Source organism: Rhineura floridana, chromosome 2 (assembly GCF_030035675.1).
Source record: "Rhineura floridana isolate rRhiFlo1 chromosome 2, rRhiFlo1.hap2, whole genome shotgun sequence".
Taxonomy (NCBI): domain Eukaryota; kingdom Metazoa; phylum Chordata; class Lepidosauria; order Squamata; family Rhineuridae; genus Rhineura; species Rhineura floridana.
In genome coordinates this window covers 125773398-125788854 of record NC_084481.1, presented here as the reverse complement: position 1 = coordinate 125788854, position 15457 = coordinate 125773398, and the positions used below count along the sequence as shown (strand labels likewise).

The window sequence follows — 15457 nt, the reverse complement described above, 5'->3', positions numbered from 1 at the left end:
TTATTATTTTTTGTTATTAGGAAATTGTTTTTACAATTGTTTTTGAGATTTATTTATGTTCACCTTGTTGTAAGCCACTTTGAGCACAATTTTTTGTGAAAAGGCAGCATACAAATAAAATGATGGATGACGATGAATGATATACTACTCAATTACAATAATCTCTAAGTGGTGTACAGTAAAGATAAAAATAAGTTAAAACTATAAAAACAGAATTCAGTTAAAATGCCTTCCAATTGGAATAGGTGCCAGACGTTCAACAGGGAGGGGGCCTGCCTGACATCAACTTGAAGGGAGTTCCATAAACTTGGGGCCACAATACTGAATGCACGGCTCATAGTAGATATGAGCCATGCATGTGAGCTATGGGGAACCAATACAGTGACACCTGTGAAGCCCGCAGGGATACAATGAATCAGGCAGTCCTTGAGGTATCCTCAACCCAAGTTGTTAATGCCCTTGCAAATTAAAAAAAGGACCTTGAACCCGGCCTGCTAGCATATGGGCAGCCAGAGCAAACTTTTGAGCACCAGAGTTATGTGCTGGCAATAGTCTGCCCGCATCAACAGTCTAGCTGCAGCATTTTGCTCCAGCTGGAGCTTCCAGACCAGGCCCAAGGGTAGCCTTACGTAGAGTTCATTGCAATAATCAGGTCTTGAGGTTACCAATGTATGAATCACCGTGGTCAAACTATCCTTGTCCAAGAATACCCTTACTTCATGTACCAGCTGTAGCTGTTAAAAAGCACTCCTAGCCAGTGAGGCTACCTCCAGTGATAAAGGAGCACTCCCAAACTCTGAACCTGTTTTTTCAGAGGGAGAGCAACTGGCCAATCTCCCATGCATAAGAACCACCAGCTCACAATGCCACTGTCTTCTCAGGGTTCAAGCTCAGTTTATTGGCCCTCATCCAGTCCACCACTACACCCAGACAACAGTCTTGCAGCCAAATGTGTGAATAGACTCCATGGAAAAGGATTGTGTTAGCGATGATGTGAAATTTAATTCTGATCTGCGATGGCTCATTCAGGAATGTGTATCAACCACTTTGTGCTATAATCCATATATGAACTAGCCTGTGGAGTTGGATGAAACACTCCAATCACTCACTTTTTGCATCTATGAGCCTTTCCCGTGGTGCAGTATCAGAAGAAGAGAGCTGCTCCTTAACTTTGGCAATATCTTTTGGATGAAGGTAGTCAAATAAACTCTGACCAATCAGATCATTCTGTCAATATAAAATATATACAACCAATTAAATTGCTTTCAGCAAGGAAATTAATAGTTTTTATTGTTTCATTTCAACTGATTGATATTTTAAATGAACGAAGGAAATAAATAGGATTGTTATTGTATTCAAATTGAGGCTTCATTTCAATCCATAAAATAAAAAGAGATAGTTTTAAAGTACAGATTAACTATATGCACTGCTTAGCTGAACAAAATATTTTACAAGGTTCTGGTCTTTCCTAAATCATAAGATAGACAAATATACCTGACTGTAGTTGAGGATCTTGAAGACAGATTCTGAAACAAACAGTATTTTTCCTCGATCACAGCCCACAACAAAGAGAAAACCATCTGCTGCCTAATTAGGAAACACAGGATAATCACCTTGTGATAAGAGTCTCATTTACATATTTTAAAAGTTATTAACAATATGCAGTTGTATCGTGGTGACCAACATTTTTGCATTTAAATATAAGCAGATTAGTAAAATCCTAAAAATTCAGTGGTGACCTGATCACTTCAATGCTATTTTTTATAACATTACCCAAAAATGGCAAGGCAAAGCTGCCAAATGTCATTGGTAAATGTCTAATTGTATAGGGTTACATTGTCACCCCTAAAAATTGTTTTAAAACAACCTTGCTGTGCTTGATCTTTTTTAATTTTAGCTTCCTCTGGAAAAAGTTCCAAAAGCTGGTGAGAGTAATCTCATTTTCCTCTTCTTGCTCTAACAAAGCCTTTTTCAGGAACTTAAGGATCCTTTAGGAGCAGTTCTTACGTGTGGGTAGAAAAGGCCACAGAAGGGAAAACAAAAATGACTCACTTTCATTGGTCTGTTGCCAGCAATCTTTCCAAAGGGGCTTCTAGGAAATTAGGATAAAAGTATTTGCTGGAAGCAGTCTAGATTAATTCAAGGCAGTCTCCAGAACATTATTCATGTGGAGCATTTTACCAGACACTTGGAAAGGGGTAATATGCAGGGATGACAGATGCAAAACAAAGAATGCAAATGCCACTCCAAGATCTTGCTAGGCCTCTCACCACTGACACACTTTACTGGGCCACTGGAGTCTCCCTTACATCACAAAATGGCAGACCCTTATCACTTGGCTTATGAATCTCCTCCTCTGTGGGAAAGAGTTGAGTTCCTTTTACTGATGCCTTTCTGTAAAGTTTTATTATTATTATTTTTATTTATTACATTTGTATACCACCCCATAGCCAAAGTTTTATAGGATAGGTCCTGTGCATGTCTTACAAATAGGATTATAATTCAGTGGAAATGCTTGTCTACACATATGTATAAAGGCTCAAGCATAAATATTTGTTTCTTTTACATGGTATGGTTCCCACTGTACAAGCGGTATTGTGTTAACAAAGGGTGACACCTGTAGGGCTGTTGATTGTAATCTGTAAAAGGTAAATGAGATTTTGGTGACAGATAAAAAGAAATATTTTTTAGGTTTCAAGAGACACTACTAATAGTCTAAACAGCAGAAGCTCGTAAAATAACAGGCAACTTAAATTACTGAAGGATAATGCATTTTAATTGATTATAAATGGATGTGTTTTATTATTGTAAATCACTGAAATAACATGGATATCCTACATTCAATAAATATCAAGTCACATTTCTACTACATTTTAAATATCATACTTTTTCATCTTTATAATATAATTTCTGGTCAGGTTCAAGTTGCTTTTTTTAAAAAAAAATCAATCTCATCCTCCAAGTCCACTGAAAGTGCAACCAGATGTTTCCCATTCAATATAGAAGGCATTGTTGCTAGAAGAAATCACTGGACTGGGATCACTGGTCAGATGAATCAATGACCAGTTTTGAGAAACCAAGGAGCTTCCTCCTGTATTAGCATTTTCACTCTGGACACGCATTAGTAAACCTCAAAATATTAGAACATTATGAATAATCTAAGCACTTTTTGTAGCCCTGCTAGTTTATTATCCAGTTTTCAGTTCACTGGCTACTAACCAAGAATTCCACATTACTGGAAAGCTTCGTCAACACTATACTGAGGTTTAGCACAGTGTGCTCATATCATGGGCAGACAGCTACTTATCCACATAAGGCACTGGTGAAAGAAGGGCGGAGACTTTTGTTTATAGCATCCATCTCCTCTGTTGGAGGAAATTATAGTTATATTGTTTGGTATAACAGAACCGCACCATTCTTGTACACTTCACCATACATAACAAGAACCTTTTCTTTCTTGGCACACTATATCCATGCATCCACATATCTGAAATTAACACATACCCTAAGAATAAGATGTTTTAATTCATCATCTGACAGAAAAGCAGGTTTGTAGTTTGCTTCCGTATATGGGTTTGTGGCACCTTAAGGGAAGGGGAAAAAATTAATTAAGCTTTAAGTAAATAAGCCATTCATGTCTTGTGGAGCATGTGTTGAGTTCTATATGCACAACTCTTTCAGTGTCCCTAGCCTATTTTCTAATAATACTTAGAATGATGCCTAAAATACTAAAACCATCGAGATGCTGTTCTCAAAAGCCACTGTGAGACAGCAACATTTTCTTTCTTCTCAGAAGCTTGAAACCTCATTTACCAATAAAGGTTGGCATGATAAAATATCTATTTTGCACCTTTTAGCAGTATGAAAGTATTGTTAGCTAATTTGAAGCTTTCATGATGTGAGCTAGTTTAAATCTCACTTCAGTCACAATCTCACTAGGTGGGGTTAGGTAAGCCAGCCCTCTCTGTCTCAGACCCCCGTCTACAAAAATAATACTCTATCCTACCACAGTGCTGTAAGCATTACTGAAATAGTAAGCGCAAAGTGCTTTCACTGCTCTAAAGCATCGAGCAACATGTCCCCTACTTTTTAGGTTCCATAAATAATCTCTTTACCCACACAGGTTGTTTTAAAATTTACCTCGCAATGTCTTCATGTGCTGAACAGCCATTCTCAGTACTGTTAGTTTATCTAGTTTTCTGGACATAGCATTGCATGTTGGCACTAAAGAGGCCAATTCGTCAATAAAACTGTTCATCTTATCACGACGTCGTTTTTCAATCTGACTGTGAGCCTCCCTAAGTGATGAAATAAATATCATGAAATTTCAGGTATCCAGAGTTACACTGCAAGCCTTAATTGCATTTGTGGAGAAAAAAAAGAGAGGCAGGATTGCTTACATTGTCAGTTATTATTTATTTATTTTATTTATTCGATTTTTATACCGCCCAAAGCCTGAGGCTCTCAGGGCAGTGTACAGCATAAAGTGAATACAAGGCAAAAAATACAATAAAATGACAATAAAACACTAAAAACATACATTTAAGTATTTAACAGCCTGGTATATATTAACAACAATAAAATATGTTAAAATGCCTGGGAAAATAAAAAGGTTTTAACCTGGCGCCGAAAGGATAGAAGTGTAGGCACCAGGCACACATCGTTGGGGAGACTACTCCATAGTTCGGGGGCCACCACTGAAAAGGCCCTAGATCTCGTTACAACCCTCCGAGCCTCTTTGTGAGTCGGAGCTCGGAGGAGGGCCTTTGATGTTGAACGTAGTGATCGGGTAGGTTCATATCGAGAGAGGTGTTCCGCCAGGTATTGTGGTCCTGCACCGTGTAAGGCTTTATAAGTCAAAACTAGCACTTTTAATTTAGCCCGGAAACAAATAGGTAGCCAGTGCAAACGCGCCAGAACAGGTGTTATATGTGCGGACCGTCTGGTCCTTGTCAACAGTTTGGCTGCTGCGTTTTGCACTAGCTGTAGTTTCCGGACTGTTTTCAAAGGCAGCCCCACGTAGAGCGCATTGCAGTAGTCCAATCTAGAGGTTACCAGAGCATGCACAACTGAGGCGAGGTCGTCGCTGTCCAGATAGGGACATAGCTGGGCTACCAACCGAAGGTGGTAGAACGCATTCCGTGCCACCGAGGCTACCTGAGACTCAAGAGACAGGAATGGATCGAAAAGAACCCCCAAGCTACGAACCTGTTCCTTCAAGGGGAGTGTAACCCCATCCAGAACAGGTTGGACATCCACCGTCTGGGCCGAGAAGGCACCCACCAACAGCGTCTCAGTCTTGTCAGGATTGAGCTTCAGTTTATTAGCTCTCATCCAATCCATTATCGCGGCCAGGCAACGGTTCAGCACATTAACAGCCTCACCTGAGGAAGATGAAAAGGAGAAATAGAGTTGCATGTCATCAGCATACTGGTGACAACGCACTCCAAAACTCCTAATGACCGCACCCAGCGGCTTCATGTAGATGTTAAAAAGCATGGGGGACAGAACCGATCCCTGCGGGACTCCACAATGGAGAGTCCAGGGTATCGAGCAGTGCTCCCCAAGCCCTACCTTCTGGAGATGATCCACCAAGTAGGAGCGGAGCCACTTCCAAGCGGTACCTCCAACTCCCAACTCCGTGAGTCTCTCCAGAAGGATACCATGGTCAATGGTATCAAAAGCCGCTGAGAGATCCAGGAGAATCAACAGAGTTACACTCCCCCTGTCTCTCTCCCGACATAGGTCATCATACAGGGCGACCAAGGCCGTTTCAGTGCCGAAACCGGGCCTAAAACCGGATTGAGATGGATCAAGATAATCGGTTTCATCCAAGAGCGCCTGGAGCTGGCTGGCAACCACCCGTTCCAAGACCTTGCCCAAAAATGGAATGTTCGCTACCGGTCTGTAGTTGTTCAAATTATCTGGGTCCAAGGAAGGTTTCTTCAGGAGTGGTCTTACTACCGCCTCTTTTAGACGACTAGGGACCACTCCCTCTCTCAAGGAGGCATTTATCACTTCCCTGGCCCATCCGGCTGTTTCAACCCTGGCAGCTTTCACTAACCAAGAAGGGCAAGGATCTAGAGCAAAAGTGGTTGCACGCACCAGTCCGAGTACCTTGTCCACTTCCTCAAGCTGTACCAACTGAAACTCATCCAATAAATGAGACCGTGCTCCGGATACCTCATTAGGTTCAACTGCCATAATATTGGAGTCTAAGTCCCGACGGATGCGTAAGATTTTATCTTGGAAGTGCCCAGCGAACTCATTACAGCGGGTTATCGATGGTTCTCTGATATCCTGAGGGCTAGAATGTAAAAGCCCTCGGACAATTCTAAAGAGCTCCGCTGGACGGTTGAGAGATGATTTAATGGTGGCAGCGAAATATCGCTTTTTCGCTGCCCTCACCGCTTCTGTATACAATTTCGTAGAGACACTTACCAAGGCGTGATTGCATCCGTCAGGAGTACGCCTCCATCTGCACTCAAGCCTCCTCCTCTCTTGTTTCATCACTCTCAGCTCCGGGGTATACCACAGAGCTGCATGAGCTCGACATGGGAGAGGGCGCGCAGGAGCGATCGTGTCCACGCCCCGGGTCATTTCCGTATTCCACAGTTCGACCAGGGCTTCGACAGGAGCGCCAGTCTTATCAGCCGGAAAATCCCCCAGAGCCCTTTGGAAATCCTGAGGATCCATTAGTCTCCGAGGTCGGACCATCTTAATAGGTCCCCCACCCTTGTGGAGGGAGAGGGTTGCTGTAAGCCTAAACTTCAACAAGCGGTGATCTGTCCATGACAATGGGGTCGATGAAAAACTCCCCACCTCCAGGTCACCATCTCCATGTCCAGTGGCAAAGATCAAATCAAGAGTATGCCCCGACACATGCGTTGGGCCAGTAGCAAATTGAGACAGCCCCATGGTTGCCATGGAGGCCATGAAGTCCTGAGCCGCCCCAGATAAAGCAGCCTCGGCATGGATGTTGAAGTCTCCCAGAACCAATAGTCTGGGGGACTTCAGCAGTACCTCCGAGACTACCTCTGTCAGCTCAGTTAGGGAAGCCGTTGGGCAGCAGGGTGGGCTGTACACCAACAGTATTCAATAGTTAAACCTTTATTTAACTTGTTCTGGTTACGTGATGAAAAACTGAAACAAAGTAAACAGGAGGATGAAAGCTTCTGAGTACTGTAATTTGGGGCTCTAGACTACATTCCTGATTCATTGAGAGTAACTGACTGTATGAACAAGGGCTGGGGGAAAGTTTTGGCTCCACGGGCCAAATTCTTATCAGGGTCAACCTCATAGAACCAATCTCACAGGTGGGCAGGGTCATCTACCTGCCAATCACACAATGTCATTATGACATCACATGATTGACAGATGGGCTATCCCGCCCACTTGTCAAAATCCCTTGCTCAAGATTCCCAAGCACCCACCAGCCAGCCAGCCAGCCAAACCATGGTGGCGGCGGGGGGCCAAGTGGAGAAAGAAGGTTTGCCACCATCACGCAAGCACAAGAAACAAGCCTGCATTTTGAAACACAGGATTCTTTCTCACCCTTTCTCCAGCAGTGGTGGCCAAGCGCCTGTACCCTGAACAGAATTTAACTCTTGCTCATCAGCTGTTGTGTTATATATATTTTTAATCAGTTACCACAACCACGTGGTAGGTTCAAACTCTGAAGTGATTAGTCAGAACTAATATTATTGTAAGATTATGATTATGGGCAGTATTCACAAGTGCATCCCATCAGTGCAAGGATTTACACTTGTATAATGGGATTTTCCCCTCCTCTCCCTACATGCATCCTACACCATTCCCAAATCTGGTTCAGAGGGTTGGGGGAACCCCTAGAACAGATTTAGGGGCAGGGAGGACAGGGGGAGAACATTCCATTGCGCAAGCAGAAATCCTTGTGTTGACAAAATGTTCACGTAGCGCTATGCTGGATACAACCCTCAGTGCTGACTCACATCTGTTATATGTGGCACATCTATTACTTAAATAAGTCACTCTGAAAAAGTGTTGCATGATATATTTTAAACACTCTGTAATTAACAATCTATAGATGGGAACACTAAGGCTGCTTGGCCTGTAAAACATTATTGTTAATGCAAGCTACATGAAACTTGTGCTAGCAGAAGAGTGAAGACAAATATTTATTTATTTATTATTTGATTTATATCCCGCCCTTCCTCCCAGCAGGAGCCCAGGGCAGCAAACAGAAATGCTAAAAACACTTTAAAACATCTTTAAAAACAAAACAAAAAAAGAGTTAAAAACATATTATTAAAGAAAACATATTAAAAGCAATTCTAACACAGATGCAGACTGGGATAGGTCTCAACTTAAAAGGCTTGTTGAAAGAGGAAAGTCTTCCAAAGGTGCCGAAAAGATAGCAGAGATAGCGCCTGCCTAATATTTAAGGGGAGGGAATTCCACAGGTAGGTGCCACCACACTAAAGGTCCGTTTCCTATATTGTGCAGAACAAACCTCCTGATAAGATGGTATCTGCAGGAGGCCCTCAGCTGCAGAGCGCAGAGATCCACTGGGTATATAAGGAGTAAGACAGTCTTTCAGGTATCCTGGTGCAGAGCTGTATAGGGCTTTGTACACCAAAATTAGAACCTTGAACTTGGCCCGGTAGCAAATGGGCAGCCAGTGCAATTCTTTCAGCAGTGGGGTGACATGTTGGCGATACCCTGCCCCAGTGAGCAGTCTTACTGCCGCATTTTGCACCAGCTGCAGCTTCCAGACCAACCTCCAGGGCAGCCCCACATAGGGTGCATTACAGTAATCCAGCCTGGAGGTTACCAGCATCTGGACCTCTAGCATGTGGACCTATAAATGAAATGCCTTTTAGATATAACCAAGTGCTATGGTACCATCATCTGTCTAAAAAAATACAAATATTTCTGATGTGTGTAGGATCACAGTTTTCTATTAAGTTAATAAGCAACAGAACTCCATTCTAGGAACACATCCAAAAGGCACGTATGTATCACATTGTAAGCCCACTCACTGTTCATTGAGTTAAAACAAAGACTCATTCTTTTACCTTGCATTTTTTATTCTGCCTTGCTGGTCTGTATATTCCAACCTAGTAGGGAACAAAAGCGACACAAATCAAGTCTTGATAACAATATAGTCTTTGCTATGTGACAAGAGGAGGAAGGAAGACACTGTTCAAATAAAACAATGCTCAAAGACCCCTTGAATACATAGAACTAAATGCACAGTCCTTTGGATCCCAGCCACCAACTTCACTTAAATTTCAGAAGGATCACAACTGCATTTTCTCACCAAGATGAGGATTTCTATTTCATTTAGATATTATATTACGACTTGATCCTCCAGTAGGATTAACCCGATTTTTGTATACTCTCCAGATTCCCACAGACCTCAATTACACTTCACATGAGCATATCCATCCCTTTATTTCACTCTCTGGAATTATCAGAGCTTTTGTTTGAATACACTTCTTATTTTCAAGATGCACAATCAATTCAGCAATGATGTACAAATAAATACCTTCCATGTTGCTCATCCTTATCTGTATCCATACCTTCGCTATAAAACCAGAACAAAAGAAAAATCAACATGGTATATATGCAATAGAAAGTGTTGATCCTAAACCCAACCTTGCTAAAACATAAGCATTTATACAAGTGAAAACAGATACAGTATACTGCTATAGCAGCAATTATATAAAAATAAAAAAATATTTTGAAACATTCAAAATAAAAAAATGGCTGTTGAATAGTAATATGAAAACTTTAACCCCTAAATCTCTAGGTGAATGTATGCTTGGAACTTGGCCATGCTTTGTACTACACTGATATGTCCGCTTAATTAAAAGAAAACAGCTGACAACTTTAGAGGGAGGGTGCATTGAGGGCTACCTAGGCATCATAACCAATACAGGGGGCAATGCAAGCATTTCTCTCCACACCTGAGATTGCGTGAAGAGAGACAAGGGGCCACGTCCCCACCGTTGCTTCACTGTCTCTTCTCCACACAATCTCAATCATCTGGAGAGAAATGCCTGCATAGGATGAGGCTGCCACTGAAAATGGTAAGCACACGTGTAATTTCCCTCTCCCCCTATGTAATATCTATTTCAACTGATCTTGTTCTGCAACTTCACAATGCAGTACATTTGCCCTTCTTCCAGCAGCAGCCAATGATGTGGAACAGAGTTGGTAAATGGGATGCATAATGAAACAAAGTAAGGTAGTTTACTACATCTTGTGGAGGTGGAACTAGAAGTTCCATTGTCAGCTTGGTGCAATAGACAAAGCGGAAATGAAATATACAAGGATGTGCATTACTGAATTCAACAGTGAACACATCATTTAAATTTGAGATTGTTTAACTCTCCTCAGGGAATGGGAAACTTTACTGCTCTCCGATTCGTATTAGGCAAAATTCAGCCTTGTTTATTGTATGATTTATATGGTATGGGACATATAGTGAAGGGTGGACTATAAATAAGGCAAAATAAATATAAATAAATAGAAAACCTTAAGCATTTCCAGCTATTGTGTGTATTTGAGAAAAAGAAAGAACTTATGTATTAACATAACCTTTAGACTGTTCTTCATTAGAAAGAACCAGAATGGTTTCCAACATATAACAAAAATAACAAAAGTAAAATTATCATAGGTAAGAGCAGCGATTCAACACATTCAAACATCTTTAACAGCCTAGATGTCAATCACCAAACATCCAAGATGATCTCAAGTTGATCCAATAAATATTGTTGAAAAGTTTACAACAGGAGTAGCTAACCTTTGGCTTTACAAATGTAGCTGTACTAGTCATTCCTGACTATTGGACATGCTGGCTGGGGCTAATGGGAGTTGGAGTCTAACAACATCTTGAGGGCCACAGGTTAGTCACTCCAGTTTAGAGCTAGTACTCTGGGTCCACAGAACTACCAAAGGCACATCAAAAAGTTTTGGCATGCCTCATGGAATTTTAGGTTCTTATCAGACGGTGTGAAAAACACAAATATGGTGCAATATGCTTAATAAACGTGGTTAGGACATTTAATTCTTTAAATTCCACAACTCGCTGTAAGGCTGGCTATTAGTTTCTTTAGTTCCAAATGAACTTTTCAGTATATGAATCCTTGTGTGTATGTTAATGTGCTATAAATCTAGTAAGTAAGTAAATAAATTAATAAAACAAACTGAAATCTTTCTATACAAATCAGTGTTCATACACTGTCCTGTTATGCACCACAGTGTGCAACCTGGGTAGAGGTTAGGTCATGCAAACCCATGCTTTAAATTTGACACTGAAAGAAACAGTTCAAGGATGCTATTACTGATACATAAACTATTTTTTTAAAGTTATTTCTCCCCTTCAGCTATTTAATTCCCTTCTTCCTATCATGGTCCAGGGTTCCAAGGTATGCCTGTTAATCTTCCAAAGACCTATCAAATCTACTACAATAAACTTACATTTGAGGGGTTTCTAAAATGCTACTCCTAATCCACTCCCTCTACAAGTAGTCTTATGAGATCAGAAATAAGAGAAGGACGAAAGGATATGTGCACCTTTCAAAAGTTGAAGGTTTGTTCTTTGCTCATGAATACCAGATGCAATTAATGTTTATGCACTGTTTGTGAATCTCTAAATGGAACTGGAACTGCTGAATGAAAGGGATTCCCAAACCTCTAGCTCTTTCTACATTGGATGAAAAAGAATGTAGAGTATGCAATGCTAAAAATAAATCTCGAATCCAAATTTTGTAGGTTTTTTTAAAACACTGCTAGCTTTTCATTAATTGTATATCAAAAGATACCTTCCCAAGTGTTTAAGGCATTTTATCAGGATTATGAAGTTTAATTGACTAGTGACTAGCCAGACAGACAACAGTTAATAACTGCATTTGAAAGTAATCATCTTTTACTCCCTCTTGAAATGCTTTTATATAGTAAATAGTGTTAACAGGTTCCCCTTCCCCACATACTTACTCAAAAGAAAAGCCATCGAGTCTGAAAGGAGAGCAAAATGTTATTCAAAATATATTCTAAATGCTGAAAAATGTCTTCATTCTACACATTCAGTTGTCAGTAAATTTTAATTTCTACTATTTAATTAATCGCAATTCTGTACACTGAGATTTTTAGTAAGACAACCTGAATTCTCTGCTGTTCCTATATAATACATGCATTTGCAAATATCTGTCTGTTCCATTCACACTCTGTTTCAGATGGACATCTAAAACAAATGTAACATGTGAACCAAAAGCCCCTTGGGCTCAAGGAAACATCTGATTTGGAAATACCACACTTGTTTGTATTTCTTCAACTATTACAGAAAGCAGAACTAGAATAATGAGTGAAGACCTGAATTGTATTTTCAGGTACAGTTCAACTTACAAGTAAAAAGTTGCAAATATTTAATACATTTTTTCAATTTTTTCTTGCTATAAATGCAAGTATTTGGGATAAGAACACCTTACACAATATTTACAAAGCAATAAACATAGACATAAGCATATGTTCATTGTCCCGCAAAATGCAGCTCGCTTCGCATGTGTATTTGTGATTTGTCATGAATTAACAGACCACTGTAGGCCATTGTACAGGTTGAAGTACACCTAATCTCTTTCTGTTATTGCTGGAAAGAAAACAGACTCCAAATAAAAATGCAATATGAAGAACAGGCACAGCTGAAAGGAAATATTAAAGGGAGACATACTTACTGATAATCAGTAGAACTGCCTTTCCTTTTCCTATTACAATCCATTCCTGAAGAGTTAAGAGAACTAGAGATTAGGTCAGTGGGGCCGGGTGACATAAAATCACTGATTGTAGAAGAAATGTCCATCCTTTGGTCAGCCATTGGATTGTCTGGAATTTCAAAACAAACAAAAACAGAATTTGGTTTTCTGAATGGCTATATCACATGAACACTTAAGTGGTTTATACAGATGTATAGCCCTGCTATCCCTAAGACTTAACTTCTGTTACAACTGTTTCTTACCTCATCCCACATCTGTATGCATGATAAGAAATCAATTTTCCTAGTCTATTAGACAGAATAGATACAAAATGTCAAGCTGTACCAGACCTAAGGTCTATCCAGGTGCTTCTGGAAAGCTCACAAGAGTGTCAAGATGGAGACAGCCATTCTATTTGTTCCCATGAGATGGCACTCAAAAGTACATGGGCTTTGAACCAGGAAGTTTCATTAGGGCAAATCACCATAACCCTCTAGGGGCTTTTACATTCCTTTTTTAAAGCCAGAAAGCCAAGAAATAGCTTGCTGCCGTAAGGCCACCTAAGTAGTCTACTGCTGAACTTAGAAGTTATGTCTCAGAAGTCCAACACTCTTGCCACTGGGACTACAGTTGAAAATTACAGTTTTAATTTATGTAAAGAGAAATATGAATGTGGTAACAGTTATGTTTTTTGTTTTTAAAGTGCCATAGTATTTTCTGTTAAATTAAAGCCGTAAGAGCTAAAAGGACAAGACTGAATGACCATTTGTTTTTCAAAGCAATTTGGTCATTTCTGAATGTACTTCAGATGAAATTGCTCCATACGCTCATACTCCTCATGCATAATAAAATGCATGAACATTGTAACTATATGAAGCCTAGTACTTGGAAACTAAAAGATAAAAAAGGAGGGGAATTAATTTGAGAAGGTGGTGAGAAATATGTAAATACAGGCAAGACATAGAAGACAAAAGAGTTGGGAGAAAAGAGAAGGGTAGGAAGCAAACAGAAAGAATTACTTAATAGAAGAAGAGCTGCAAACCACTGACATAGCTTAAAAGGGGAAAGAGATGGGGCAATGCAATTAATCTTTGATTATGATTTTATGTAACAAGCATTTTTAGAGTTCTACAAACAAAAGCAGCCTACTCATATTTCCCTTTTTCTGAAATATAAACCCTATAAACCCCAGTGGCTGTTTACCTGTTTATGTGATCTCTAGAAGCCTAGATCTACTCTGCAAGGTTGTACACTCCCCCTGCTGCCAGTGCGGAAGCAGACAATCAACTTAAGCCTCCTTTCATTTCCTCCAGCCTTGTTACTCAACAACTTTCAAATTCCTGGGTGGTAAAAAAACAAATATCACACTGTCAGTTTACTTCCATCAGATCACTGGATATACTCTTTCGACTCTCTGAAAAAATACTTAAAAGATACAACAAACTAACATTGTTCAGTTCAAAGGGGGGCACCCCTTAATCTGTTCAGAAACATTCCATTTCTTTATATCAGAATCAGGTGAGAGAGTGGGTGTTGAACTGATGCCTGGGCTCAGGAACAGCCCACATGAAGGCTAACAAACGGAAGCTCAATCCATACAAGAGAAAGGTGTTGATAGATGGCCTTCAGTGGTGATATCATGCCCATTCTGGATGGAGTTGCACTCTCCATTAGCTTGGAAAAGCTGTTAGAACAAGCTGATATTGTGGTTTTGCAAAATACAGTCCATGACATGTACCAGCTATAGATAGATATAGGGCCTGTCCATGCCACTGTATAATCTGTAATGTAATTCCTGTGTGTCCTCATTCATTCACTGTCGCCCATATGACGTTGCACACTATTACAGATTTTCAGCTGGATAAATCCTCATTTGGCATACTGTTGAAAAACCGATAAACCTCGCTGTATCGATTATCAATCGCATTAACTTTTGGTTGCTCAGACGCATTGCAGCAGATCTTCCAGTGTAGATGGTCCACAGGCATTCCTCCATCATCTGTCCACATCCCCTTTCTTCTTCCCTAATAGCCAATTATATTTCCAGTACTGAGTTAGGCTATTTTGGGGTCATACTCCAGGCTTGTATTCTACAAATTTTGCAATCATATGAAAAACAATCTAACAACCACTTAAGTAATGGAAAAGACAACCACTAATGTCAAAAATAGAATGCACTTTTTATTACGAGGGAGAAATTATGTTTCTGAAGGGTTTATGCAGGGGGTTTTGAATATTCAAATTTGATTTTTGCGCACTTCAGTTGACAAACTGCTTTATGCGCAGCTATGCGCATTTCACTTTTGCGCAGTTCCGGGGGGGGGTTGGAAGAATGTAAAACATGTGATACAGCATGGACCAAAGCACTTATAGGGGAGGAGTGATAAGTGGAGCTGGGGAGGGGGGGGGGAATCGATATAATGTTAAAATTCCACACCCACCCACATGGATGTGTAAACTCCAGAGTTTTTGATATGGCAAACTGATATAATAAAAAGCTCAGGTGTGGACTCTAAGTAACAAATCCAAAACTGAAAATGTAGATTTTCACCAGAGGTATGGATGGTCCCATAGTCTCATCAGAGTTATCCAGGCTCTTGTAGTATCTAAGCTAGATTACTATAATGCATTACACATGAGGCTATATTTGAAGGCAGTTCAGAAATGTCATTTGCTTCAGAGTATGGCAGAAGGACTGGAATTGGCCATTCTGAACAATTAAC

The 15457-nt window shown here is 40.3% G+C and overlaps 1 protein-coding gene across 4 annotated transcripts in view; it reads right to left on the bottom strand.

The window, feature by feature from the left end:
- The window catches only part of BMAL1 (basic helix-loop-helix ARNT like 1), a 64994-nt gene that overhangs the window by 26796 nt on the left and 22741 nt on the right, over window positions 1–15457 (bottom strand). For 2 of the 4 annotated variants that reach the window (XM_061610465.1, XM_061610466.1), the window contains exons 2-10: window positions 13938–14074; window positions 12717–12864; window positions 11983–12003; window positions 9530–9568; window positions 9057–9098; window positions 4141–4298; window positions 3505–3584; window positions 1495–1587; window positions 1110–1227 (exon numbers count right to left, since the gene is read on the bottom strand). In XM_061610465.1, coding sequence (XP_061466449.1) covers window positions 1110–1227; window positions 1495–1587; window positions 3505–3584; window positions 4141–4298; window positions 9057–9098; window positions 9530–9568; window positions 11983–12003; window positions 12717–12856 — 691 coding nt within the window. In that variant the 5' untranslated portion in view covers window positions 12857–12864; window positions 13938–14074. Of the gene's footprint in view, window positions 1–1109; window positions 1228–1494; window positions 1588–3504; window positions 3585–4140; window positions 4299–9056; window positions 9099–9529; window positions 9569–11982; window positions 12004–12716; window positions 12865–13937; window positions 14075–14182; window positions 14704–15457 lie in introns of those variants that run through there. The other 2 variants (XM_061610467.1, XM_061610468.1) reach the window with 2 other exon arrangements.